Source organism: Falco cherrug, chromosome 4, assembly GCF_023634085.1.
Source record: "Falco cherrug isolate bFalChe1 chromosome 4, bFalChe1.pri, whole genome shotgun sequence".
In the NCBI taxonomy this organism is placed as follows: domain Eukaryota; kingdom Metazoa; phylum Chordata; class Aves; order Falconiformes; family Falconidae; genus Falco; species Falco cherrug.
Window position 1 is genome coordinate 49122678 of NC_073700.1, and position 27962 is coordinate 49150639.

The 27962-nt window shown below is 41.2% G+C and overlaps 1 protein-coding gene across 5 annotated transcripts; it reads right to left on the reverse strand.

Moving 5' to 3' along the window:
- Nucleotides 1-1463: 1463 nt before the first annotated feature.
- On the reverse strand, nucleotides 1464-27867 carry HNRNPM (heterogeneous nuclear ribonucleoprotein M). 5 transcript variants are annotated; one of them, XM_055710278.1, is made up of 16 exons: nucleotides 27689-27867; nucleotides 22504-22673; nucleotides 14870-15772; nucleotides 14668-14785; nucleotides 12027-12224; nucleotides 11485-11638; nucleotides 10339-10388; nucleotides 9991-10051; nucleotides 7874-7975; nucleotides 7243-7287; nucleotides 6771-6845; nucleotides 6165-6263; nucleotides 3851-3904; nucleotides 3123-3205; nucleotides 2765-2816; nucleotides 1464-1897 (listed from the first exon to the last, which is right to left on the reverse strand). In XM_055710278.1, the coding sequence occupies exons 4-16, from the start codon at nucleotides 14767-14769 to the stop codon at nucleotides 1734-1736; spliced, it is 1239 nt and encodes a 412-aa protein (XP_055566253.1). In that variant the 5' UTR covers nucleotides 14770-14785; nucleotides 14870-15772; nucleotides 22504-22673; nucleotides 27689-27867; the 3' UTR covers nucleotides 1464-1733. The 5 variants fall into 5 exon arrangements, with proteins under 5 accessions (XP_055566253.1, XP_055566249.1, XP_055566251.1 ...); XM_055710274.1 differs by having other exon boundaries at nucleotides 3123-3904; nucleotides 27689-27865; XM_055710276.1 differs by having other exon boundaries at nucleotides 3123-3904; nucleotides 14692-14785; nucleotides 27689-27864.
- Nucleotides 27868-27962: the final 95 nt, after the last annotated feature.

Here is a 27962-nt window from a genome sequence, read left to right on the forward strand (position 1 = left end):
TCCGCGGTCACAAGGCTGGTTTGAGCTTCCTGCGCTGCTCTGCTTCAGCATACCCTCCACCAGCACAACTGTGCTAAAGGGAACCTCACTCATGTACTGATACCAAAAAAAATAAACACTGTAAAATACAACTGAGTTTAATTCAGCAGTTTCATTGTAACTGTAATTCACGGGTAACACAGAGGTAAGAGGGAAGAGAAGGGGCTGTTGGAACACACAGGAACCTCTTCGGCGAGATTTTCTCTATTGAGAAAGCAAAGATGAAACTAAAACTCAACAGTTTGAAGTTTGTGGAAGGCGTTCTTGAGAGCACCTTGTCTCGAAGTTTATGAGGAGAAGGTTGGAACAGAGAAAGTATTAAGAGACCAAGAACATATTGTAACATTTTTTTCCTTATGTATAGCTCTAAAATTTTTAAGAACAGCTCACTCAAGCTGTTTTTCCACATGAAGGATTTCTGCCACCATGCTGGCTCGTGCAGCACTGTTCAGTTGCATCATAAAGCAGAGTACTGACACCATGAGGTGACCTTTCACCAGAAGACAGGTCAGATGAGCTTTAGTTTAACAATTAAAGAGTTGATGATGCTTCAAACATTTTTCCGATGGGGTAGTTTGGATGACAGCTTTGTGCAACAAAGCCTGTTGGGGAATTTTTAGAGCAGCACTCCTCACTTGCTCAGCATCACTGAGATGATATTGATGGGTCTCCACGAGACACATAGAGGCAATTGATACCACTGCCTCTGAGCCAGCAGAGTCCTGCTGCTGGAATCAAGCCCACAATGAAAATGTAAGAACAATTTGATTTTGGAGGCCATGCAGCTCTCAAACCAAGGTAAAGGCAAGGAATCATCTTTGGCATAAAGTTTCAGCTCTCCTGCCACAAGGATTCCCACTTAAAAATAATCACTTTCATTTTGTGTTATTGAAACTATTTGTTGCAGGAGAAGGTGAAATATGCCACCTTCTGCCTCTCACCTGCAGCAGCTGTTTGCCACCACACCTTGCCCTTGACTGGAACCGATACACCTGCACGCATGGCCCCCACTGAAATGCTCCATCTTAGAAAAAAAATGAGGGGTTTAAACCCATTTTCAGTTCAGGCCTTCACAACGGCACTGACACAACCGAAGGTAGAGGATATTCTCTTTATTATTTTTTTTTTAAAATTAGCATTGCCACTGGAGAAAAATTAAACTACCAGCCTTTTGCTAAGAGTGGTCATCGATTAGGTCAGAATACAGGAAAGGGAAGTCCCCTGCACGCCAGAGACATTCAAACACTAATGCAAATGCAGAAATGCATCATTTTAGAGACCAATTCATACTGTCATAAACTGACGACCAAGAGGAACATTCTTTCTTGACACTTCACAAGAGAATACAAATTCTAGTTTACTGAGCTCAGTTTACAGATATTTTTGCAAGCATAGGATGTGCTGCCAGTAACGGATGCTGTGACTGAAATCTTTAACTTGCATTTATTATCAAAGTCATACTGTTTACATCTGTAATGTCAACAAGATGCCACAACTACAAAAAAAGATTGTGCACATTGCAGTTTCAATGCAAAAAACAGTAAAATGGAAATCCATTTGTTAAAAAAGTAATTAAAATTACTCCAGAAAGCAACTGAATTGTTTTAACACCTTTACATCCAGTCAAATTAAAATGGTTAACAAGAAAAAATACAAATTCAAAAATCTGGTATCAGTGTTAAAAAGGCAACTACTTAAGCATTTCTATCAATTCGCACATCAATCTCCCTCCCACGAAGCTGTATCCCATTCATCATACGGCAGGCTCGCTCAGCTACTTCTGGGGACTCAAACCTAACCACACCACATCCTTTCGACTTCCCATTTTCCATCTTGATATCAGCATACAGCACATGACCTTAAAAAGAAAAGAAAGGGTCTTGTTTAACCTAGCAAGTACCATGTAACTGTCAAATCCCAGTTCTTTACCTCAAGCCACAGAAAGCACACCTTTAGAAGCTACCATTGACACTTAAAGCTGCAGGACAACTTTATCAAGTCATTGTTTTAAAGAAGCGTTCTCAGTTTGAGAGGTGAATTAATTCAAACTGGTTCTCTCAATTCACACTCCAGCAGCAGCAGCAGATGAATGGAGCAAAGCACAGGCTCACAAGCCCTGCCTAACTTGTCAACACACACTTCACATCACAACTGGTAAGGCTGGGGCTTGGTTTTGCCATCAGACAAGCAGCACAAGATATCGGGGTGCACGTCTGGGCACAGCAACTGCTACCATGAAAAACTTCCTAATGCTGAACAGGACACCTCTGCCGTCAGTAGCTGAAATCAGACTTTTTAATTTTTATTTGAAGGACAGTTTTCCCAGATAGTTACATTCATTTAGGCTTAAAGAATCTCTGCAGGTGCTTTTCAGCAGTTCTCAGGACTTGCATCTCTATTCCTATCTCTTTCTACAACTACGAAGAGCCTACCCACATGATACACCCCAACTGAGACTGACAAAGACACACACGTTTAGAAAAACACGTTAACTTGGTTATCATCTGACTAGACACTTATTTCTTTTTAACGCTGCAGAACTCTTGCTGGTACAACAGGAGCAGTAAACATCCTCACAAAGCTTGTCAACACTAAGACCTGGTATTTCAGTGAGTCCAAGTGAAATTTTAGTTAAGACACTAGCGTCAGGGACATACAGAGCCAGGAGTTACTGTTTAATTCATGTTCAATTTTCAGAGCAGTTACCAGTGATAAAATAACTTACCACATTCATTAAATTTATCTTTCAGCATTTTCCATGTAAAATCAAAAGGCAGCTGTGAAAAGAGAAGAACAGACCGTTACCGAGGATCTGTTGACCAACTTGCAAGTCCTGCCAACTCTTCGAAAAATGTTTTCCATCCTTGGACAGCCACTGTTCAGCATTTTCAGTTACAGATGCCAAGAGCTCTCCTCCTATTAAGGAAATGGCTTCAACTCACAAAAGTCTACATAACTCCACCTTTGGCAGCATCCCATATTAGATACTCTGACTGAATTCAACTGAGCACAGACGAGATCAACATGTCAGTACCAATTCATTTCATGACCTATGAAGGAGAGGTAGGAAGGAGGCTACTCACATTTCTCACAAATATCTGACAGGCTTTTCTGGCCACCCCGGCTGCAGGTCCTCCAGTTCCTCCAAGGGAGCCTGCAAAATTGCCTGCAAAGTTTCCACGTTCCATGTCCATCGTTCTTTCAAAATTGCTTCCCATTGCAAGTCCCATTCGATCTATGCCTGCTCCCATGCCCTGTCCCATAGCAGGACCCATTCTTTCCATGTTAGTGGCTCCAATGCGCTCCAAGCCCATTCTCTCCATGCTAGCAGCACCCATACGATCTATTCCTATTCTTTCCATAGGAGTGGCACCTATGCGATCCAATCCAGCTGGCATTCTCTCTATCACCTGACCCATTCCAGTTCCCATTCCAGCAGGGACCATACGCTCAATACCTATACCCATGCGATCCATGCCAGAACCCATACGTTCTACGCCTGACCCCATTCTGTCCATAGTGGTGCCAACGCGGTCAATGGCAGCACCCATTCTCTCGATACCAAAGCCTATTCCAGAACCCATTCTTTCTATGCCAGAACCCATCCTCTCGATAGCTGGGCCCATCCTCTCAATGTTAGGAGCGATGTGATCTATGCCCAGAGGGGCCATGCGGTCAATTCCTGAACCCATTCGCTCCACATTGGAGCTCATGCGATCTAACACAAGACCCATCCTGTCTATTTCTGACCCTACTCTCTCCATCCCATGCCCCATCCCAGAAGGTATTCTTTCTATTCCCGAGCCCATACGATCAATGCCAGGTGCCATCCTCTCAATCCCAGGAATGCTGGCATTTCCACCACCTGGAACACAACACAGAGACTATCAGTATTCATACGGGGACAAAAAACCCAAATGCATGTTTACGCCACTGAAATGCTTTAAGTTTTATCATCATTCAGAAAAGTGACTGCACACTGTGTGCTCTCTTGCTGCAGAATACAAAGTAGCAGTTTATTTCAGCTGGTAAGAAAAGTACTATGTTGATTACACAGACCATCAACAACTACACCACATGATTACACATCCTGTAGTTAGGATGGAGAAAATTCCTTCACTGAAGAGCTTAACCTACATACACACAAAAAGAGCCTTCCAAAGAAAACAAAGGAGAAAATTTTGAAGGTTTATGCAAACCTAGGAGAAGATCAGGTGGCAAAAGTAATATTTTAAATGTAATCTTAGCTGCTAGCTGTCCTGAGCAGTACACTGGGGATTACACAGCAATAATAATCTAGTAACTGAAATGACAGTTCAAATACAGATTGTTTGGAAGACAAACGAAATCACATCATCCTTGCCATGCAACTCAAAGACTGTGTCAGCCAAGGCAGGTAGAGAGTTTTGCAAGAGCTGGCCAAAACTTAAGAGCAATAAAAAGAAAGCAAATTCCACATGAGAACCACAGCAGCACAGCCATTATAAAATCACAAAGCATGCTTGGCCTTTTAGTGTGGAAAGAAATATAAATAGGTTGCCTGTGCCATAACACACCAGCAAGAATAGGGTTTCTGTATCTGCTACATAGAATCCCTTGACCAAGTTGTCCCGACTGCTACAGAGTCTTTCAGCTCCTGCAGTAGAAGTTTCGCTCCCCTACAGTTAAGGCCATTTTGCTGCTGTACAAAGGATCTTAGCTTATGTACCAAATCAAGTTCTGCACTGCAGCACTATAATAAAAATCATGTTGAGTTTGATTCCTATTTAAAGCAGAAAAGCTTTGAAGAAAGTGCATACTTAAGTAATCTGCATATATTTAACAAAGAGAAACAAGACATGTAAGATGAGCCTACGCTCAAGAAAACTGAAGCAACCACATTTACAAATGGCACCCATCTTGCTTCAGTAGTACCTTAAATAACAGAGTGGGTTTGGGTTCCGTGACAATTGTGCAAGCAAGATGGCATTTTTTGTTTTTTATTTAGATGAAGAAACAACATCTATTTAGTATTTCTTCAGCTGAAAGCCAGCAGCGTTGTGCACTTGTTTTTAGAGTCTCCCAGAAAAGGGCTAATCCTGTGCAGGCAGACTGAGCCGGCTCTTAGTTACTAAATGTTGTGACTCAGTCATTAAGCAAATAAAAGTCTTCCAGTAATCTTTTTTCAGAAGGGTTTTAATGCATGACATTGCTTATCTGTTTAAAGATTACCTCTCTCAAAACTATTTCTCAAAATTATTTCTTGCATTATGGGAGATATATTTAAAAAAACAAACAGTGAATTACCATAACTGAACCACTGCTTTAAGTGCATCGAGCTGTCTGACAGCTGTATTTGTTTTGCAACCTTGATTTTAAAAGGTAAGGATTTTAATTTTATTTTTTTTAATTGATAAAAGATCACCTCTCCTTGCATACAAGATCCAATTTTACAAAGAGTCATCCAAGTTGTATCAGCAACATTTTATTTCACTTTAAAAACCAATTTAAGTTTTATCAAATTAACAGAGCACAGCAATAACAGAGCCACCTCAGGAACTGGCTCAATCAAGCTGTACTCACACAAACAGACGCTCACAGTAGACATTAACAATGTTCAAGCTCCAAATCTCTCTGGGGTTCAAAAGGAAAGACCAACAGAAAACACCAATTTTAGTGCTGCATGAGTTGCACAGTAAGGTGTTCTCCTCAATCATCTGATGTGTGAGTCTATACCAAACTCCTAAAACATCTGGGAGGAAGGGAAGGAAATTAAGATTTCTCCTCCCTACTGTTAAGGGCACAGAGTACATTTTAGTGACAAGATTGGGTCACACATCATTCAGAACCTTCCTCTTTGCCAAGCACATATATGGAAGTTTAGCATGAAGTTTCAAGACGCGAGGCAGCATATTAGGACTGTCAGAAAGCTTCCTGTTGCATCTGAATCTATTACACAGTCCCACAGATCACTACTAGTGTGCACCCATCTGCCTTCTGTACAGCTTTTAGGAGTCTGATCAAAACCAAACTATTACAGAAAATATATATATAAAATAGTCTGTTTTGTTGTAACAGAACGTACAATTTTTACGTAGAGTTCCAGTATGAAAAGGTGGTAGAAGTACTTGGCTTAGCATACTTACCTATTCCTCTCTCCAAGGTCTCTCCAAAACTACGAGACATTCCCATTTCATTTCTTCCAAATTCTCTTTCAAATCCTCCACCCATGGCACGGTCCATCTCTGAAAAGATTTAAGTTTGATATGTTCTTCAGGGTGCCTAAACTACTCCCGAGAGAACATTTTAATACAGGCATCATTTTTAAAGATTAACAGCAAGACAAAATTTTTAAATTTTTTTTCCCGTATCATTTTATCATGTCCTCTTGAGACCAACAAAAACCCAACAAAAAGCAGGACTCATCTCAACGTGGACAAACACATTTGAGGCCGTCGTTCTGCTCTGGAGAAGCGTTTCTGGTGAATCCAGATAAGAGCAGAGTTTATCTCTTTCTAAACTAGTCATTCAAAACAGCCTCAGTCACTCACTTTCTGCTGCTCAGTGCCATTTAGAGTCGCTCAGAAAACAAGTGACTTGTGGGCACCATGTCAGCTGTAAGCTTTTAAGTTTTTCCAAAAAAAGCTGAGAATAGGAAAGTGACCAGTCTAAGGAGTCTCTCCTCCAGTAGTACACTTTGAGAGAACACAAATCAGGAGTTGGATATAAAAAAAACAAACCCTAAAGCCTACCGCTCATTCTGCCCATGTTCATTCCAGCAGGGAAGCGACCAATGTTTTCCATGCCACCAAAAGGACCTTCCATTCCTAAAAGAAAATATTTTTCAGAGATTCTTTAGCAATGCATTTCAACTTAATGGTACACTTCACTCATATAAGCTGCTTTCACAGAACATTTCCACAGGCATCAAGACAAATGTGTATCACAAATTCACAAAACAAAATTTCGTCAGAATTTCATCACACCATTTCCTAAACCAAGTGCAGTTTTAACAAAATATGACCAATGTTTTTGTCACATGACTTATCTGAGGTATTAACCCTTCCCCATACACCTATAGCAGCTCTATTAATACTCAAAAAGGAACAAGTTATTACTAAAATCATAATGATGTCCAAAGAACACAAATGCCCGCTAGACATATGGCTAATTTACATGATTCAGAAAGCCCAAGCTATATACATGTCAAAAAACACAGCTTACCTCCCATTTTATTCATTCCAAAGCCCATGCCTTCCATTCCCATTCCTCAAAATAAAAGAGAAAGTTTTATATAGCAGATGTAATTCTACAACAGTTCAGCCATTAAACTGGCTGTAGAAAGAGAAACCATACAACATGTCCACTGTTTGGACTGAAGAGCTTACATGTAATAACTCTGAGTAGATTCCAACATTCCTTCTCAGAAAATAAAGCAGCAAAGGGGAAAAACCCATAGGCATTTGTAAATTGAAAGCTGAATGTGTGCTACTTTTTAGGTGGCTCTTTAAAACTTGTGCTATTTAAACATATCCTAAACAAAGATTTGCAAGCCCACTAATAAGTGTTAAAAGTGAGAGATGGTTTTAAAAGTTTAATGTATATTTGCAGTGTCTGCTGCTCATGCTCAAGAGTCAGAAAATGAGAGCTGTGCCTTGACCACAGTGAAAAAAAATGGAGCAGTTGGTTAAATTCAGATTTCCATTATCAAGCTCATTACTTAGCTCAACAAAAACTCATTTGGCTTTAACACTCCTAATACACTTCAACTTTTTGTGTAGGCAAAACAAAGCTATCTACCTTCTACACAGCTTAAAGCTCTCATGAAACAAAAGCATAGGAGTAATCTTCTTACCTCCAGGTCCCATGTTGCCCATTCCCATGCCTTTGTTTAAATGATTTGCATCAATAGGTTGACCTCCAGGTCCTAATCCCATGCCAATACCACCAAGACCATCTGAAGAAAATATTCAGATATCAAAAAAGCCTTCTTTCCATAGTTTGACAAAACAGCAAGTTTTATTCTTAAGTAATTGACTTCCATTCTCCAAAAAGCTTGCTGTGTTCCCACTTTGGGGTGTGTACTTAAAGCATGAAAGTGTATAGTAAATCCAGAGTAGATGTGTCTTGAAATATACTAAAAACTAGTTCAAGTATTTTTTCTCATAATCCATTTTCCATCTTACTACTGAGAAAACTTGCTTGTTTGGTTGGTTTTAAGCTGACTCCTGAAAAATAACTGGCTAGAACACTGCTTGTTTTGTGCAACTCCTCAATCTAAGGAGAATAGAGTGGGCAATTTAGTATAAAGATCTTCTAACCCTTGCACAGTACTACCCTTGATTGACAAATGGCTTATTTCCACCTTTGCCAGGATTCTTCCCTTGTAGGTAAGAATTTTAACAACAAAGTTCAACCTATTGTTATGATAGCCACCTATAGAATTCAGAGCACACAGCCAGCCTCTTCTCTGAGCAAACAAAATGTATCATTGCCAGGCATAATTTTGAATCTTCCTGTACCCAAATGAATTAAGGATTCCCCAGTCCAAAGAAAGAAGAAAAAGCCCTCATATTTTCCTTATAGTTAACCAGTAAGAAAGAGTTCTCTGCTTGCACTTGCATCAAACAACAGCTTAACAGCATTCTTTGCCTATGAGAAGAGGACTTCCTCGTTTACAGCTCAGCATAATAAACACAGGAAGTGTCGAATCTTGTTTTAAAACAACACAAGGTACCCCTTTCCCCGCCCCAATAAAGGCCAAAAAACAGGCTTCCATTGTTATTTGTTGAGTTTTATACAAAGATAATTAAATTGCAACCCAATGACTTTCAGGAAAGAGGTATAGCATCATAGAAAGTCAGGGCAGTAATAAAACCCATGAATAATACTGCTGCTGAATAAAGCTTTGACAGACACACAGAAAACTAAACTAATTAAGGGATTGATTGATGATCTAATTAAGGGACAGACTGATCAATGATCACTAAAGTTGTGCAAGTTAGCAGCACACAACAGGTTTGGTTCCCATTCCTAAGAAAACAGCAGCTGGCTGAATTAACAGAACTACGTTAACAGCCACACTTTACATTTTTGCTGTATTTAAAAAAATTAAGCCTGTGATCTCCTCCCACCTCTAACTCTTCCCTTCCAACCCAGATTCTTCCTGTTCCAATACTTTCAGTATCTTATCACAGCATGACTGAGGTTGGAAGGGACCTCTGGAGGTCATCTGCTGCAAGTCCACTGGCTCAGGTGGGGACACCTAGAGCTGGTGAGCCAGGACCATATCCACACAGCTTTGAGTATCTCCAAGGACAGAGACTCCACAGACTCTAGGCGACCTGCTGTTCCAGTACACAGTCGCCCCGACAGCGATGTTTCCTTATATTCAGATGGAGTCTCCTTATATTCAGTTTATGCTCACAGCCTTGTGCACCACTGGAAAAAGCCTGGCTCCCTCTTCTTTATACTCTCCCTTCAGATGTTTATATACATTGATAAGATTCCCCTTTAGAAACCTGAAGACCTGGGAAATTCTCAGGTCCTCAATTTAGCCCTTTCAATTAAGGACAAATATTAGATACCCAGAATACCATCATATAAAAGGAAGCACTCTTTTCCCTATTGACTAATTAATTTTATTTCCATTAAATCCCACTATTAACAGCAGTTTTAAAAGGCACCGGGGTCTTTGAATTGCAATTGAGATATTTGGAAGCCATTAGAACGTGAATGGGATACTGTTTTAAGACAAGCTTCTAGCTATGAGCTGAAAGAAGTATAAAAAAAAATAAAAAGGACAAGACTGAGCAGCTCTTCTTTACTATTTCCCCCTTTGATATTAGTCAGACCGCGTGGATCCCAACTTTCCGAGGTCTGAGCCAGTCTCACTGGGGCTGGGATCAGGCCCCAGTTACTGAACAACAAAATAAAAAATGTAACATGTTCAGTCATGCAGGAGAGACTTACGAGGAAGTTGTTGGGGTCGCTCTGGAGGAAAGAAGTCTCCTTTGGGAAAGGCTCGTTCATCCTAAACACAATTCAATACATTAAAGTTCGTAAGATAAGTAAGAAATTATTTTTTGCCTTTTTTTAACTAAACTTAAAGCTAAAGCTATCTACACTGGTTTTGTTATTGTCTTTTAACAAAATAATCAGACTTAACCTTCCCTGATGTCATAAATTGACATCACTAGGAATTAGGCAAGTCTCACATTACCCCCCCCACATTTCAACGCAGCCTTGAAACCACACAGCATCCAAAATCAGGAGCACAATTACCAGGTCAAAAAGCAGTAAAAATTTGAACGTACTTACCATTTTTACATGCATCGGTCTGTCAAACAACAGCTGCCCATTAAACATCGCTATTGTTTCATTAAGGATCATTGTTAAATCGCTAGAACCACACAAAGTGTTAAAGCTTTATGTGCTATCTGACACAGATTAGAAAAACCTAGTCAAAAAACCACATCTCTCCAGGTCGCTGGCCGCTGCTTAAGCTATCGTTCACAGATGATCCAAAATCCTTCTGCCTTCCCCAAAACTAAAAAGCTTTAAAATCTATTAAGTAACTGAATATTCAAATAATGTGTTGTTTTTTTTTTAATTAAAACACAAGTTAAAAATAATCTTCTGGTTAAGATTAAGTTCATTAAGAGATCACTCAACACATGACTCCAAACCAGCCTAAGTGTTTAAATGTTTCATCAGTAACTTTAGCCATGTAAGATAGGAGAAAACAGGCAGAAGCTCCCAACATTTCCAAATCAACAAATAGCCAAATTTTGGAGTATGCCACACTAGCAAATCATGTGAAATTTGCATAAGTCTTGCTCCCACAAGGCTTAACTTACTAGGTGCATAGGCAGAACAGAATTAACATTCAAGCAGAAACTTTGGGAGCGGAAGAGGGAAGCGTTTTCATCTTTTCCATACCTTAGCCACAAGTTGAGAGATCACCCACACAGTATCATCTGTGCTTTGGTTTTGTTTGGTTTGCTTTTTGTACACTGCTGCATAGCAAACCATCATTCACACAGCGTTAAGTATACAGGGAACAGAGGAACACACTAGGTCAAGCCATCTCACATTACAAATGGATTTGTTGCATTCCTCCTCCGTCACAGGAATTGAAGACAAATCCTGTTTCATAAATTGCATTTTAATACTAGCTACAACCTAGAGACAAACATTTACTATTTGGACTAGAAACACATATATCCACATGGGAAAGAGAATCCACTCTGTTAATGATTCTGTGCAAATAGCAACAATTCCTCAAGATGGGACTTTTCTTCTCTTTTTCAATTTTCCTTAAGCAAACCATTGCAGTGGATGGCATGACTTTCTGCAACATGGAAGTATCCTCGCTTATTGTAAAAACTACAATTTATATTTTCATCCTGCTTTGTTTACTAATTTATGTGCCTGCTATTTACCATCGCTACTCTTCAAGGATACATATAGCCTGAACAGCCTCTATAGCTTGCTCAAAAGTGACAGTGCCGATCCCACGACTTTTGCCATCCTTATCTTCTAGTATGTCTGCCCGAACCACAACACCAGCCATGCTGAATACTTCTTTCAGTTTCTTCCAACCAACCTTGTAATCCAGCTGGAAGACAAGTGATATTGGAAATATGAGAAAGATTTCCATCAAAAAACAGCTTTAGTGTTCTTACATTTCCTTCCCTGGTATCAGCAATCTTAAGAAGCAAAGTCTTCACAGAGATAGGACAAAATTTAAGCTCTGTAGCATTCTTTATGCTACTTAATGCAAGATTCTTGGCTTTGTTCAAAAATACAAATTAATAGACACTGTAACACATAGGATATATCTTAATTTACAACTTCACTAGCACAGAGAATCAACAAGACTAGCCACTGTGTTAGTATTCAGTTTTACTGGAACAGAGGTGAAAGTCTAAGGCTTTCCTTCCAATTTATTAGATTTAACTCAGTTAAGACCTCGATACTCAGTTCACTGATTACACAGCACTTACATTTGCAACAAAAACAGTGCTTCCAAGTCTCCCTGCCTGCAAGGCATGAATGATCTCATTGGGTATGTTGGGATTGTTGAGTATACTAGGCGGGATATTGATCATGCCGGGGCCACCCGGGCCTGGACCAATACCCATTCCACCAGCTGCTGCCATGACCTTCTGCATTGCTCTCCTGGCATGCTCACCATCAGGATCCTGCAAAAACAGAAACGATACAATCAGTTCCCCCTGTATTCCACTACATGCGTGGGGATTTAGTGGCATGACTAAAACAGTCAAAAGAGGAAGGGGTTTCCCTTATACAGGGCTATCTGCTCCCCACAGATCTCCAGACAAGTAATTCACATATCATTGCCTTCCACCCACTTATGCCACCCTTCAAGTTATCAAGGTATTACTACTCATGCATCTCCCCTGAATCTGAAAGCATTTATCTATTATTCAATACCAACAATAAAGCTCACAGTTACATCTGTTCCAAAGACTGATAAACCCAGAATGGCATTGGAGAGGTTTTGGAAGACAAATGCCAACTAACTCTTGGCATCTTCAAAACAGTGCAACAATTCATTTACTTTGCACTTTAACTTTTTTACAAGATACAGTGTGTAAAATTTCGGGAAGATTTGGTTTGGGTAATGCTTTCCCCTCCCCGCCACACACACACCCCCCACCCGCCCCCCCCGGCTTTCTAACCCCAAAAAATTTTTTCAAGTATCCCCCTATTACTACATAATCTCACAATTTTAGGACATGCTAGAGAACATGAAGCATAGGATGAAGAATTCAAGGAAGGAAATGAGAATAATTATTGTCACTTCACTTTATACTTAAAGTGAATGTAAGCACCTTCACAACACAAGGTGAACTTAATGTTACTTAGGTTGGAAACATCACACTGTATTCAGTGAGTAAAATGCACCAGCACTGCAAGACTGCTGAAGAAAGTAAAACGTCAAATAGAATTAATTAGAAATACAGATGCTTTAAAAATAAAGGCTATTTGCATTAATTTGAATCTTGATCTGAATTTTAAGACTAAACAATAGCATGTTTTGAAAACAGGAGAAAGGATAGCTTTCACTTTATTATTTTAGCTACAGAAAATCATAGTAGTCTGAGGTGGAGAACACATTAAAGTGAATACAAGTCATTTCTCAATTTAGATTTCCTATCTCACTGTTAAAATAAGGTATTGTTTAAAACCAGATTAACTCCAATAGAAAGCCAAGAGTGGTTCTCAAACAAATTAAGATTGTCTGCATCAGGCAAAGAGCTTTACCTATTCTGCCATCAATTTTTATTGTGTCACCTGAAGGCCTTCACACTCCTCAGCGGTGAGACAGCCAACAAGGAGATGTATGTACTAGACAGTTGGCAAAACTGATGCTAATGGTCATCCACAGTAACTTAATTCATTCCACACCGTCAGGCTGGGGCACTTGACTGGGTAAGTGTTGCTAAAGTCCCTAACACTGGTAAAATGCTTCTTCACCGATTTCAAGTATCATTTCCGAGTCAGACAGAAATATTCAAGTATGACAACAGCTTTGTGAAGAGTTGGGCAAATTACAACCACCTCTTCTCAAGGACTGATACCAAAGGGCAACCTGACTTCTAGTACTAATGGTATATCATTAACAGGAAAACTGACCCAGACGTGGCCTGCTCTCAATAGCTTTTTCTTCCAAGGGCCCCTGGGAAGTCAGTGCCTGAAGACTTCCAGGTGCAACTATGTTTTTCTATAACCTTCCATTTCACCTCTTCTTTCCTTTAAAGGGTAGCGAGAGGTCAATAGTGCCAGAAGATGGCTTGCACCCAAAAGCAGGCTACTGCTCCCGGAATTCATTACTCACAAAATCTGCGAGACCTGAGAAGTGCTGCCACTAGAGCCAGAAGCAGGTTACCAAGGGGAGACCTTCTGCATACATTCTCTATCTTATACACATGCAGATGTCTTTCACCCCCCACCATTAGGTGGGCAGGGCCCAGCAGAACATGCAGCCTGCTTAGCCAAGAACACAGCTCACGTACCCTACAGCCAAGAGATAATGCTAACACTCAAGTAATTCCCTTCTAATTTTTGTTCCACTGAGCTTTCAATGCAGCTACAGGTTCCAAACTGCTGGAATAAAACTTTAAACTTATCAATGGTTAAGAATTAACTCATGGTACAGTTGAGCATGTCATACTGGTTGACAATACCAAAGCCATCAAAATGGAAATAGATCTAAGTATTTCAGAAAACAGCTAATTCTACAGATTTGTTTGTAGAATATACATTCATTACAACGCAGAATTAAAAGGGAAGGCAGTCAAGAACAAACAATACTTATGCAGGTTTCTTCTTCAAATCACTAAGCAAGAAAGCACACCTGCATTTAAAAACAAACTCTTGCTTTGTCAGAGCTCTGCATTGCTACCAGCACCTATTCTTCAGATTATATTTAGTCTTGATAATCATATTCAAACTTAAGTTCAGCAGCACATGCCGATGGTAAAAAAAGAAAAAAAAGGTTGACTGTCTTTTTTAACCCTATTTGATGAGTCCTACCTTTCATCAATTATTCTTATCTTTAAATGAGTCAGCCATAAATTTTGACTAAGAACTACCCCTTCACCTTCAAATTCAACATACTGAAAGAACAGATGCACGTCTTACTTCTTTCACTTTCAATGGTCTTCCACCAAGACTATGCTTGTTCAAAACCTCTGCAGCCTTTTTCATGCTTTCTTCCATCTTGAATTCAACAACACTGTGGGGATACAAGACATCTAAGAACATTGCTTATTTTTTAAGAGTTTCCTCATTTTTGCTATAAATTTGTAAGTGAACTTACGCACATCCCTGACGAGATGATTTCACAGGCGAGTAACAGGGAGGAGAAGGAAGAAAGAAGAAAAAGTAAGTAAAAGTACAACACACACAAAACAACTTTTTTTTTTTTTTAAGTCAAATCACATTAGTTAGCCCTAATAGTGAAAATAGATGTAATCTTACCCAATAAAGCCTTCAATACTTGAATTCCATAAGATATAATTTCTTATGAGTTAACAGGATTAAACTGTAGTTTCTGAAGTGGTAACGAACAAAACTAAGTCCCGATTCTCCAAGAAAAATTCCACACGCTTCATGTGACCTGTCCTCCCCTGTCATACAGCAAAACCCTCAACATATTCTCTCACCCTAAATCCATATCCTGCAGTACAGTTAAGCATGCTCCTACTATTTTTCTCCCTGTAAGATACTGTCACTGGACTAAAGGACTTAAGTACTATGAAGGCAATGTACATTTGCATTTAGGAATGACTTCTGTTTACTAGCACAGGAAGTGTAGTTTACAAAACCTGCTTCTGCACACTGGCCTTACAAATTCAGCGAACCACTACAGTGACATTTTCCAAAACACAAGTATTACATTAATATTCCGTACCACTATACATACTGCTAGGGTCCATGGGTCATTCAAACAGCCAACGCCAACTGAACACAGTGGAAGACCACCCTAACACTGTTTACAAGGCCCCATCCCACCTCCTCCCCACCCCAGAAGAAGCTTTAAACAATCCTATGTTATAGCCACTAAGCATACACACTCTCTACCTTCCTGACTTCGTTTCGTTCCACGCCACCATACAGTTACATTTGTCATGTAGAAAATCCACAGAAGAAATCTCTCAAACACTTACCCTTGACTTTCCTTCAGCGTCCATTAAGAGCTCCACGTATGTTACCTCACCAACTACAAATCAGATTCCAGACGACACATATACCAAGGGAGAAAAGCCAAGAAAACAATGGGAATTTAGAACAATCAACAACCGTGTATGGAGCCTCTGCCTTATAAGAAAGCCCAGAAACACTCCATGTTCTCTAGACCACAAAACTGGACAATTACAGGTATGCAGTACAAGTCATAAAAGTTAAACATGTTCTTGATCTTCCTCCGCTTCAAAAGCCAGCTATTTCCACGGTATCGGTTTCCATGACCTTTAGTACCCACTCATTACTTGAGGCAATCCAAATCCATGGGGAAGTCTGCAAGAACAAGTTTCCTTCACTCTACATTGTACGCAATCCTGTCTCCATAGTCCAGAACTTGCACAGTTAGTTGCTTTCCTCTGGATTTATAGACAGACTTCCAAAAAGGGAGTCAGAGTGAACCAAGAGATCACTGCCTACTATTTATTTCAGCAGGTTTTTTAGCTTTTTGTCAAGCCACAATAAAGTTCATTTTTTAGCTTCAATAAGCAGTATTAAACCCACTGCCATATTTCCTCTTGAGACAAAAGTGTTTACAGCAAGAGGCAAAACAAACACTGGAAAACTGCACCTGCACCTTTCCTCACGAGATTAGGATTGCCTTTTCATGACCACATGACCATATCATGTGCCTCCAGAATACAACTACCAAAATGGCTGCTGCCTTTGAAATGACTAGCACACAAAAGAATTACCAAGGAAAACAATTTTTCTTTCTGGTTTTAGAAGTCCTAGTTTTTAACTTTAAGAGGACTCCCAGATTGCATTATCCAAAAGGTGGAAAGCAGTCTTTGTGGAAAACTATGACCTAGTGTGAAGACTTGATAGCATATTTTGAGCAAGGAACTAGAGTCTCCCATCCAAGAGTCTACTCTTGGCAAGGGCCAGAGAGAGGAAGAGGTGTTCAGCACAACCTCCCACAGGACCGGTCATCTACAGCACACCTAGTGTCATTATGCAAAACATCCCAAAAGGTCTCCCTCGAAGCTGGAAGAACAGGGATGCTTAATGAAATCACTCCTTTTTTAAATCTCAATTTCTTATTTTTAAAAAGTAATTCAGCAATATCAGCATTCCAGCCAAGGAACAGTTAGCTAGGCAGAATAAAACTCTGATCTATTCATGTTTTTATGAGGACAGTGTTTGAGACTAGTAAAGGCTGAGAAGCAAGTCCCTTTGAAAGGGACAGGGCAGATCAGAATGTTCAGTTAATATCCATAGCTTCACTATCGGAACAATACTTGAAATAAAGCCTGACAAGATGAGTTCTATCCTATAATCTGCACAGTATGAGATCACGTATTATACATAGAATTGTTTCCACCATTTGTGCAGAGAAAGGCACTGCACTGTACACAGCCCTCCTGCAGTTGCCCTTGGTGGCACATTGAGCCCAAATATTGGCTTCAGAATGTCTTGGTAATGCTCATCCACTTCAAAAGCAGCAGCCAGAGTCCAACCAAACTTTGATCAAGAAAGCGAGTGGGATTCAACAATTTATGTAGTAAGACAACAAATTCCCAGATTATCTACGATACAAAACCACTCCAATTCACAGAGGCCAGAAGTCACAGGTTAGAGCCTGTGACTGCTCCTAGTAACGCTACTAAGCCCCTAGATAGAGGGCTCTCCTCTCCCAACCACATATCGAGTTCAGCTACAATTCTTACTTCAGAGCCACACAAACACTTCCAAGGAAGTTTGCCAAGCTTGAACAGAACATATTAAATACGATTTAACATTTACTTTTAACAAATCTCTGACCTCTGAACCACAAGATTTCCAGGAGTCTATCACAGCAGCAATTGTCTGTCACTTGGAAAATCTAGTACGTGCCAATTTTGCTCAGTGCTGCACATTCAAGCCTTATAGACACCCATATTAAAAACTAAATATACATCTTGAAGTAGCTGGTTTCCTTCAAAGGACATCTGAACTTCCTGAATAGCCAAATTAAAAAAAAAAAAGCAAGGAGAAGGGAAGAACACCAAACAGCGTAACAGCTCAGTATCCAAGACACCAAGTCCAGAGTACAAAACAACTGCAGTAAAAATGCAATTTTTTTCACTGAAAAACATGTAAAACAATTCAACATGACACTTCTTCCAGGAGACTATCGTTTGAGGCTGGCAAAGGAAACTCTTTTTGTAAGAGCCTATGCTGGGTCACATTTTTTTGTGACTTTTTATATGTCACTTTTTCTTCCTTTATTTCTAGATCCCAAACCACAGTATGTCAGAACATCAGGCACTGGGGATAATGCAGTAAGGGAAGCTTATGACAGTGCATAGGCAATTAAGCCATGGATAAGTACCAACAGCAGATATGCATGTACTAAACCTGCTTCAGAAGGCAAAAGAAATGCACAGTGATCCAGGCAGATTTTCTTTCTGCTAGAGAAGTGTTGGTTTATATAAGGAAACATATCCTGTATCCACAAGTGAAGAAGTTTCATTCAAGCACGTGAGACCATTACTTAAGGAACTGAAGTTTACTACTGGACCAGCCTCCAAAGAGAGACAAAACTTGCAAAAAATACTATCTCCAAGTCAGTGTAAGTATAATTAAAGAACACGTTCCCCGTGATGTCTTTAGGACTTAACTTAGAGCAGACTGATTTTTTTAATTTTTTTTTTAAAACCTCACAATTGAGACAAGTTTCAGGAAATGTAGTTTCTGAACAAGAGATTGAAACAGAAATCATTACAATAACTAGAAATACAAACCAAAAGAATCTCCAGTGTTACATATTACAGTCGGGGTTCCCACCCCCAACCTTTATATCCACTTCCCAAAGTTTATCTGCACAGAAGATTAAGATGTTCAAGCCAGGCCGGTCTATCAGAGTTCAGGTATTCTCCAATGACTGTTCAGGAAGCTCAGATAAGTATGTCCGTATGGTGACTTGAGACATGGCTCAAATGGATTCACCTAGCCCTGAAGACATATCTGGGAAGTAACCAGAATAATAAGCTCAGAGGTACATGTCAACTTTGACAATTCTAAAGTTGGGCAATATGATTTCAATAGTTAGTGACAAACCACAAAGCTCTGAAAGGCGTGAAAGATGCAGAGAGACAAGTCTAGGCAAGGGTAGAAGCACATAAACTGAAAAGGAGTAAATCTTTTTATCACAGCTTTTTATCACAGCTATTTCTTTGGCCTACAGGGTCAAAAGTAAATACTAAATTGAGAAGGAAGACTCAAGATGTTACCAAAGCTACACGGACATCCCATCATCTTCTGAAGTAAAGAACCACAAGCAATGTGACTGAATCAAGAGGACTCTACCTAATAAAACCAACACTTTCAACATAAAGCAATTTGAATTGGTCACAGCTCCTCTATCCCTTAAGAGTGTAAAGCTTATGACAGGCAATCCCTAAAAGGGAATTTGGGGGGTTTGGGCTGGAGAGAGAGAGGAGAAATACACTTTATACATGTACAAAACTTTTGTTAAGGGGGTGAACAAAAACATTCTTCCTACAGTAGAGACAGAGAGAGTTTGCAAGCTATTCTTTTACGGTAGGGGAAGGGAAATCTCGCTTTTGCATGAGAGAACCCAAAAAAACACATGGGTAATTTTGGCTCTTTAAGAGCCCAGGCAGGAAAGAGGGAGTGAAAAAGCTCACCGCAGCCACTGGTGAAGGACACCGCCTCCTTGAAAAGATGGTTAAGGCCCACAAAAATAGAGCAACTCATTAGTACATCTACTGAAAGTAAGGGGGAACAAGTGAGATGTGCAACAGCACTTCCACATTCCTTATTCATCCTTTTCTCTTTGCCCACCTAAAACCTCAGCCTGTAAGCAGACTGTGACAGAATCTTGGGTACTGAAACCCTGGGGACCCTCCAGCAACAGCTGTCTTCAGGTACTGGAGTAACAGCTATTAGTACTAAAGTAACAGAAGTGCTCACCAGTACTAACATCTGGGATTGAGTACAACAGTAAGAAGGCATGAGTTGCATCTTTAGGAGCCCACAAAAGTTCCAAAAATTTCTGGAGCTGGAGCAAGAAAGGCAGCAGCACATGACATTTAACAGCTGCTCCTCTTCACAGAAAGTTTAAGCTGGGAAAGCTTTATGGCTTTTTTTCCTCAAATCTGTTCACACATCCAGGTTTTGATAGGAAGAGGGAAGCCTGCTGCATACTACAGCTCTGCCTTCTGTAAACGTGGGTACAGCCACGCTCATACAGTCTCTGGGGTGTCCTGGAATCTTTTAAATGTGACATGAGCATGGCCTTGACTGCAACTGCTCCTGGCTTTGCAACAGAGCAGAAAATAGTTATTGCCTCATTTTACAGCTAATCTTTCTCCTTGTATTGTATGCCATTTTGCTAATCTGGTCAGGAAAGAGGTTTAAAATACAGAATTCTGTATTTCCTAAAGGAACCAATAAATCTCAAATTCAAATACAAGTTATTTTTATTATACGGTTTCACCTCATTTATGCCAGCTGCCATGAAGCACTACCATTTTTCTCCCTAAGACAGTGCCATTTGTTGGGGGACAGATTAAGACAGCTATTTAGCATTCAATTGTGTTTACATTTAGACTCCACTTGCAGACTGAAGAACTGCTGCCTCACTCTTCTCCTGACGCCATTCACCAATTGCAAGTTATCAATGCTGATTACATCAGTTTAGTAGAACCTTGTGTTTGTCAGCTAATACAAGGGAGTTTCAAACAAGAACATTTTTAATTTCATTAATAACTGTGTCATACTGCATACCTGTAATTGAGTTTCACCAACAAATACACTGAAATGACTGCACCAAGGCATTACACTTGAGAGGTATCACCTTTAGAAGACTGTACGCATCTGAAAAAACCAGGTTGCAGAAATATGAGCAGACCTCAAAGCTCATGTCTCCTAAACCATACTTACTGACGCAAACCAGCCGATTGAGGTGAACTCCTCCTACGTTCAGCAACCTGCTATGCCATTGCTGCTAACAGCTTAAGTCTTCACGACTGCCAAGCAATGGAGCAGTCATGAAACGCCTATACTTGCCCTTTGTGTACGGAGCTGTTTCCCATGCTCCCAAAACCCTGAACATTTGGCCTATAATTCTTACACTTACAAGCCAAGGATTCTAACATTCCTGGTTCTTGGAACTACTATGCCTTGTATCAAGAAGTACCGATTGAGCAAGTTCAAGCACAGCACAAGAGCACCAATTTGGTAAAGTCAGTGACTAATTAGAATGAATCGCAACTACACAGCAAATCTAAACTGTTGTATTTTAACAGGCAGTCCCAAAAACCAAGAACAATGCTTCTCAATATTTAGCATAACAAGCCCTGCAGATAGAATGAAGAGGTTTCAATGTTCCCCTAGGAGTATCTGCTGGAATGAGTAGCTGAACAGCAAGGCAGGAAACAATCTCACACCGGACTTTTCCATCCACGCGAACTGGAGAGAAACCACAAGACACTTGGAACGGAATTCAACATAGTACTTAAAATTAGACATCTACACATACAGATACTCCTATTAACCAATGTATCTTGCGTAGCAAAGTGAAAGCATAGTTTAAGGCAAGGGACCATTCATAATTAGGGCCTGTTAAAGCAGTCTTTAAGGCTTTAACTCTTCATATTAAAGAAAACCATTGCTGAATCTCAAGCATCAGTGTTTCACAGCCTCTAATTATGGATGTTTCCCAGGGCTTATAGTCCTGATGTTCATTACGCAGACTCAGTTCCATTTTGCCTCCAAAGACACATTTTAAAACCCTCTGGAAATTTTTTTCCCATTCACTAGGCCACACCTTGTGAACACATTAACAATCATACCTTACCTAGTTCAAACACAAGTGAACACTGATCACTATTTTGCAAGACATTTATGACTGATGCTATGTATTTTAGAAGTGACCCACAAGAGGAATGATTGTATTAGTTACTCTTAACTTGTTTTGAGACATTTTCATGATGGAGAAGCCAAGTATTTTCTTGCCACTCCGCTGCATTTCCAAGGTGACTTGAAAACTAGGAAGTCGAGCGTCAGCTTAAAGAAGTAACACTACATTTAGACTTGTCACCACCTGAGAGTAGCCAGCTCAATCCCTCCATCTTCTTCAAGAGATGAAGATGCTAAGGTCAACAAGCTAAGGCAGCTCCCATTCACAAGGGGCAGTTAAATAGAAGTGGGGAAGGGGGAAGCACCATGAACATGATTTCCAAAGCCCTAACTGTGTTGCAGCACATGCCAAAGCACAAACCTGATTTTTCTTTTTTGCAGGTCACCCTTAAATACATTTTACTGCTATCAAATGGCAGCATGGATCTTTACCTAAGCACAAATCACTACAAAGTCTGGGGACACAGCTATATATACACACACCAGATCAGCAGTAAAGATCTACCTTTATTACCCAAAAGACATTAAAATGCTTTAGAAAGCTTTGTTGCACGTCAAGGCTAAAATCTGATGAAAGCCTCAGTTTTTACCCCCTAAGAAAAAACACTCTTAAATCTCCGATGAAGCACTATTAGCTATATGCCAACATGCCTATGAAGGAACTATCCACCTGGAAGGCTGCCAGGGAGTAGATGTTGTGCAACACCCAAAAAGGCTTGAAGACGACCTTTTACAAAACTCATGTCACTACGTCCACCCAGAACTCCAACTCTTAAGTTTACAAACAAAGTCAGCCACAAGTAAGATGACAGACATCACTTGGCCACCTGAGTTGTACATTACCTTTCTCTTTGACCAGGTCTTTCAGAGACTGCCACTTCACATCAAACGGAATATTTGTAATAAAAGCTCGGTATCTTTTAGCAGGATTAGCATATGGCTCAAAGCGATTTCCTCCTCTTTTGACACTTTTCTCTTTTCTTTTTTCATTTTGGCTTGGTCGTTCACCTTCACTGCAAGCAAAGAAAGATAATCACACACATTAACTACTCTGGCATTTGATCAATGTCATACCACCTCTTGGAACATAACTTGTTACATTCTTAAAACTAAATCAAAACTTGCAAAGTTTCACCCATTTGTGTTATTTGCAAAACTGTACACCTTTCAACCAAAGCTGGTACACATGGTACCAGTGCTACATAGCGCATTGTAACAAAGACCTTCTAACAGCAGACAACTCATGCCATGAAGACCCACTATCTTCTCCCACATTTATCCAATGCCACTGAAGTTTTCAATTTCATAAAGCTGAATCTCTTTAAAGCCGACCAAGCCTCACTCCATCTCTTCATGATGCTCCAGACCAGGCATCCATCCTATTTATTCTCCCCTTAGCACACTATACTACTTAATCACCTCTAAGTCAAATAACACATTGACCCACCAAATTTGTAGTCTCACACTACAAGAATTTTAAAAAAATAATCCTGTATCTAACTAAACACGCAGGTCAATGACTCTTCCCTAACAACACTTTTTTTCCTCCTCCAATTAATACAGTTTTTGGATGACATCAATTCAAGGCCTCTGTGCATTCCAACAAATGTCTTGAATAGTTCCTTTTAACTACTTCAGAATACCAGCTCTAACATGTCAAAAATGTATAAAATTAGAATTGAAGGCTATTTCTCAACCAACCTAGATGACCATCAGGTCTTACTTAACATGACACAAATGCCACAGAATAATAGTATTGAAAAAAACCAGGAGAATGAAATACTTCAGCCTCAGCCTGACATGATTTCCTTAACTAATCCTATTAATCTCCTTGTCCACTTTGTGCTGGTTGAGAAGATGCAGAAATACATCTTAAAAAGAATTCAGGATAATAAGTCAGTCAAAAAAGCTGGTAACATTTCTAAAACATATCTGTACTACACTGAGCTTTTGCTCAACTTAAGTAGCCCTGCACAGTCTAAGCAATGCCAGAAATTCTGGCTCCGATGTGAACACATTTCTGCATCAACACTGTCCGTTGCTTTAGAACCATTTTAGTCACTAACAGATACAACAGCCTGCAGGGAAAAAGAAGGAACAGGTATGCAGATGTCTCTGAAGTTTTATATTTGAGCAGGTTCCCCACTTCAATTGCATAGCAGTATACAACTTTTCAGTCACAAGGATACATTACAAGCAAACACACAAAAATACTGTATTTTATGGATACAGCCATAACTGCAGTGTATCACTTCATGTCAAGAGACACAGCTTCCGCATTTAAGTAATATGCTGGAAAAGAGCTCTATAAAAATGTACTGGGCCTGGCTGAGCCCCATAGCAGCCCTCCTAGTGCTGTGCTTGTATCGGTAGCTAGAAAGGTGGTGACAGCACACCAGTGTCTTGACTACTGCTAAGCAGCGCTCACACAAGTATCAAGGCTGTCTCTCCAGCCTCCCCACCACCACCATCACCAGTAGGCTGGGGTGGGCAAGATCCTGGGAGGGGACATAGCTAGGACAGCTGACCCAAAGTGACCAATGGGATATTCCATATCATATAACACCTGTTCAGATATAAAAACTAAGAGAAAGGCGGAGGAAGAGGGGGGCGGGCATTCGTTATTGGCAACTTCCTACTGCACGCAACTACTAGCAACTCCTACACATACTGAAGCCCTGCTTGCCAGGAAGTGGCCAAACATCGCCTGCCAATGGGAAGGAGAATAACATCTTTTGTTTTCCTTCACTTCCATGTGCGCAAGTTTTGCTATTGCTTCATTGAACTGCCTTTATCTTGACCCACAAGGGGTTTTTTCCATCTTATTTTCTCCCACCCCGTTCTGCTGAGGAGGGGAGTGACAGAGCAGCTTGATGGGCACCTGGCATCCAGCCAAGGTCAACCTACCACACAAAAAAAAGCATCCTTAGTTATATACAATATTTGTTTCACCTAACAGACAAATTTTTAGACTTCCCCTCACTGTACTTTTTGAAAACTTCTTGAGTAATGCAGTAATTAAAAAACCAAAAATAGATTCAAAACAGGACAATCCTTCTAACACCTTAACTTCAGTTTGGCTGAAGAAATAACAGAAAATTTAATGCCTGTGTTTAAGCTACACACATTTTTTTACGGTTATTCCTCAAACTGGAACTATTCACATTCCCCCTGGGTCGAACTGCTATACATAACATGCTTCAAAGTAACACGGTATGGTGCAGACGTTTTTGCAATCCTGCATTTAAGGCACCCAAGTTACCTTAAAAACACCTCAAGCTTTGATATACCTGCAAAGAATCCAGACAAGCCACATTACCTGACCTTAAAGACAAGCACTGTGCCCCTGCCTACACTGAGGGCACTGCAAAGGAACTGCTGGCTGTGGTGGGCTCCCCATACTGGATAGTGCTGCAAAGAGACATCTACAATGAGAGGGCTGATGTGTTCACCTATATATAAGGAATATGTAGAACATATTCCTTATCATATTCAGCATTAACAAAATCCAGCCAGGTCAAAAGAATCACGGAAACTACTTCAGCTGCAAAGGGTTTTTTGTTGTTTTGCAGGATTTCAGACACCACCTCCATGCGTTTCATACAGCAAAAGGACAAGAACAGGCAGGTACAGCTCCACAGAGATCGCTTACAAGATGTGGTTACCAAGTGTGAAAACAACTGAGCATTCAGCGCTTCTTTTAAGGGAGTTCTAGACAGCAGGAAAGAACAGGCTCCACATCACCTCCAAAATACACCACACCTTTAAGTATCCCTAAGTTGGAAGGACAAGGGAGATTGAATTCTCACAGCAGCTTTGCCCATCCCAATAAGGAATCACTGAGTAACTGGGATCCATTTACGCCAAGATTAACACCAGATGTACAGAAAATAACACATTTAGGTCAATACTTTCAAAAGATATTTTATCTACTTTTTTTTTCCTTGGGTTACAGAACTGAAATGTTTCATCAAGACTAAAGAAAAATTATCCCATTTGTGATGTGTGCAAAAGGAAGAGCTAAAAGGGAAGCTCCTATTTCCTCCAAAGAAATGGACTGTTAGGCATATTCCTCTGCAAGATTTCTTAAACATGCCACCTAGAGCCAACAAATGTACCAGAAATCACTAAGAATCAAAATCCAGTATAGGCAGATCTCCTTCTCTCCACAAGGACACTGAAGATATGTTCACATGAACACTGGCATCATCACTACAGATGTGTTAGCTCTGCCACATGGAACTTGATATCACACATAGATTTGCATCTAGATAAAAAGATAAGCTCTCTGGAAAAACTCTAAATATAACAGGAACCGGGGGGGGAATCAGAATAAAGCAGACATCTTCACTTCTACTTCCAGGAATGAAGTGTCTCCTCTCATGTAAGACAAATTACTAGTTACATATTACCTAGAGCTGCAGGTTCTGCTACATTCACCAAGAGCGAGCTTTGAGGTATAAGCAGAATTAAGACACAAATACCCTCCACATACCAACTAGCCAACATGAAGAGGAGAGAAGATGATGGCAAGATCATTCCCTAGCCCTGGCTAACATATTGCATGTCACAGCATCACGTGCCCTGGCAGTGCTGGGATCCTAACCCTCCAGGATCAGGACTGCCTCAGCTCCTGAACAGACACGCCTGTTTCCACTTGGCAGGAAGAAAACAGAGTTGCATATGTCAATATTTTTTCAGTTGCCATAAGCACAGTTTAACTGGGGGGGGGGCGCACAAAAAAGATATGGACAATTTTCCCCAGAAGTGACACTTGGAAAGCTGACCACCTTCCTGGTCATGTGAAGCACAATCCACAGACTGAGGCAGATGGAAGAGAGTGGTTTCTCAAATTGAGACACACCATGCACCATCTCCTCACCATACCTACATCAACTCCAATTAACTACAGACCATGGAGCTGGCCTCTGTTACTCAGATGTCAGCTCTGGGTTAGACTACAGATATGCAGCATGCCTGGGCGTAACAGCCCGCAGCTGCAGGCAGCCTGACTGACACACAACTATGTAACACACCTCAGGAACAGCACATAAATGAATCTGACCTCAAGTCTGAAACATTACTCACAGAACATCAGGTTCAAAATGCTGATTCTTATCTCCACAGCATTTAAGACCTGGGGCCAAATATTAACCGAAGAAAATGTGTTCTTTATTCCACAGAGTTGGTATTAAGAAAAACGCTTTGCCAACTATGAAGTTTTCCAAAATGAGGCTAGCATTAACACAGGGAAGTGACAAGCAATTCAAGTTTTTTCTGCTTATCATCTCCACATTTACATATCTAGAATTATAATCCCTGCAAGTTTGGTTTTTTTTATTTCTGTAACGTTCTATTGACATCAGACACAAAACACTAACTTAACGCCTGGCACTTAAAGCTCTTGCGGGATTTGTCTCTCTCGTGTTCCTAACCCACTCCACAGGTAAAGCATCAACCACGGAACAGAGTATACGTTGCTCCAAATGTTGCAGCAGTATGAGAGGTGACTGCCCGAGAAAAGCTTAGCTATTACAACCTGCCACTGGCAGAACGAAAAGACATTAAGTCACACCAAACGCACCCCGCCCTATACCTCTAGGGGAGGCTTTACGCTGTCCGCTAAAGCGCTGCAAAAATACTTCCTCAGCGGGACAGGCAAACACCTCCAGGATCTCACCGGCCGCCGGGGCCTGCGCAGAGCACCAGGAGGAAGGACCGGTCCCCTCCCCGCTCCGACCGCAGACAGCGGGAGCCGCCGGACGCGCCTTCCCGGGGCGGCCCCGCGCCGCCAGCCTCCGCGCCGCAGCGGGCAGGCCCCGCCCGGGCCGCGCCTGCGGGAGCGCCGCGGCCCCAGCCCCAGCCCCAGCCCAGGCCCCGGCCCGGCCCCGCTGACAGCCCCTCCAGCGCGGCGGCCCCGGTCCCGGTCCCCCCCGCGGCCCGGCCCGGGCCAGGCCCGCGGCGCGGGGAGGCCGCATGCAGCGCGGCAGGCCCAGGCGGCAGCGCGGCCCTACCGCGGCCACCCTACCTCTTGGGGGGGGCATCCCCAGCACTGCTTGCCCCGTTAGGTGGTGGCGGAGCCGCGGCCGCCACCGCGGCTGCCGCCGGCTCCTCCATTTTGCTGCCGGCGCTTTCCGTGGCCGCCGCTACCGCCGCTGTCGCCGCCATTTTCCCAACGCTGCGCCTTTGTGTGAGGAGAGCCCGCCCCGCTGGCTGCGCGCGGGGCACGCCGGGACGGGGGCGGGAAACAGCGGCGCCTGGCGGCACTGCGCATGCGCACTGCGGCGGCGCGGGCTGCGCGG

Excerpts from the sequence above, each read along its gene's own strand:
- HNRNPM (XM_055710274.1), bottom strand. The coding sequence starts at position 14,769 with ATGGAAGAAAGCATGAAAAAGGCTGCAGAGGTTTTGAACAAGCATAGT. Across the intron at positions 6,264-6,770 it reads GAACATGGGCAGAATGAGCG|AGATGGACCGTGCCATGGGT; the intron begins GTAGGCTTTAGG and ends AAATCTTTTCAG. Across the intron at positions 2,817-3,122 it reads GTCAGATATTTGTGAGAAAT|CTGCCTTTTGATTTTACATG; the intron begins GTGAGTAGCCTC and ends CTCTTTTCACAG.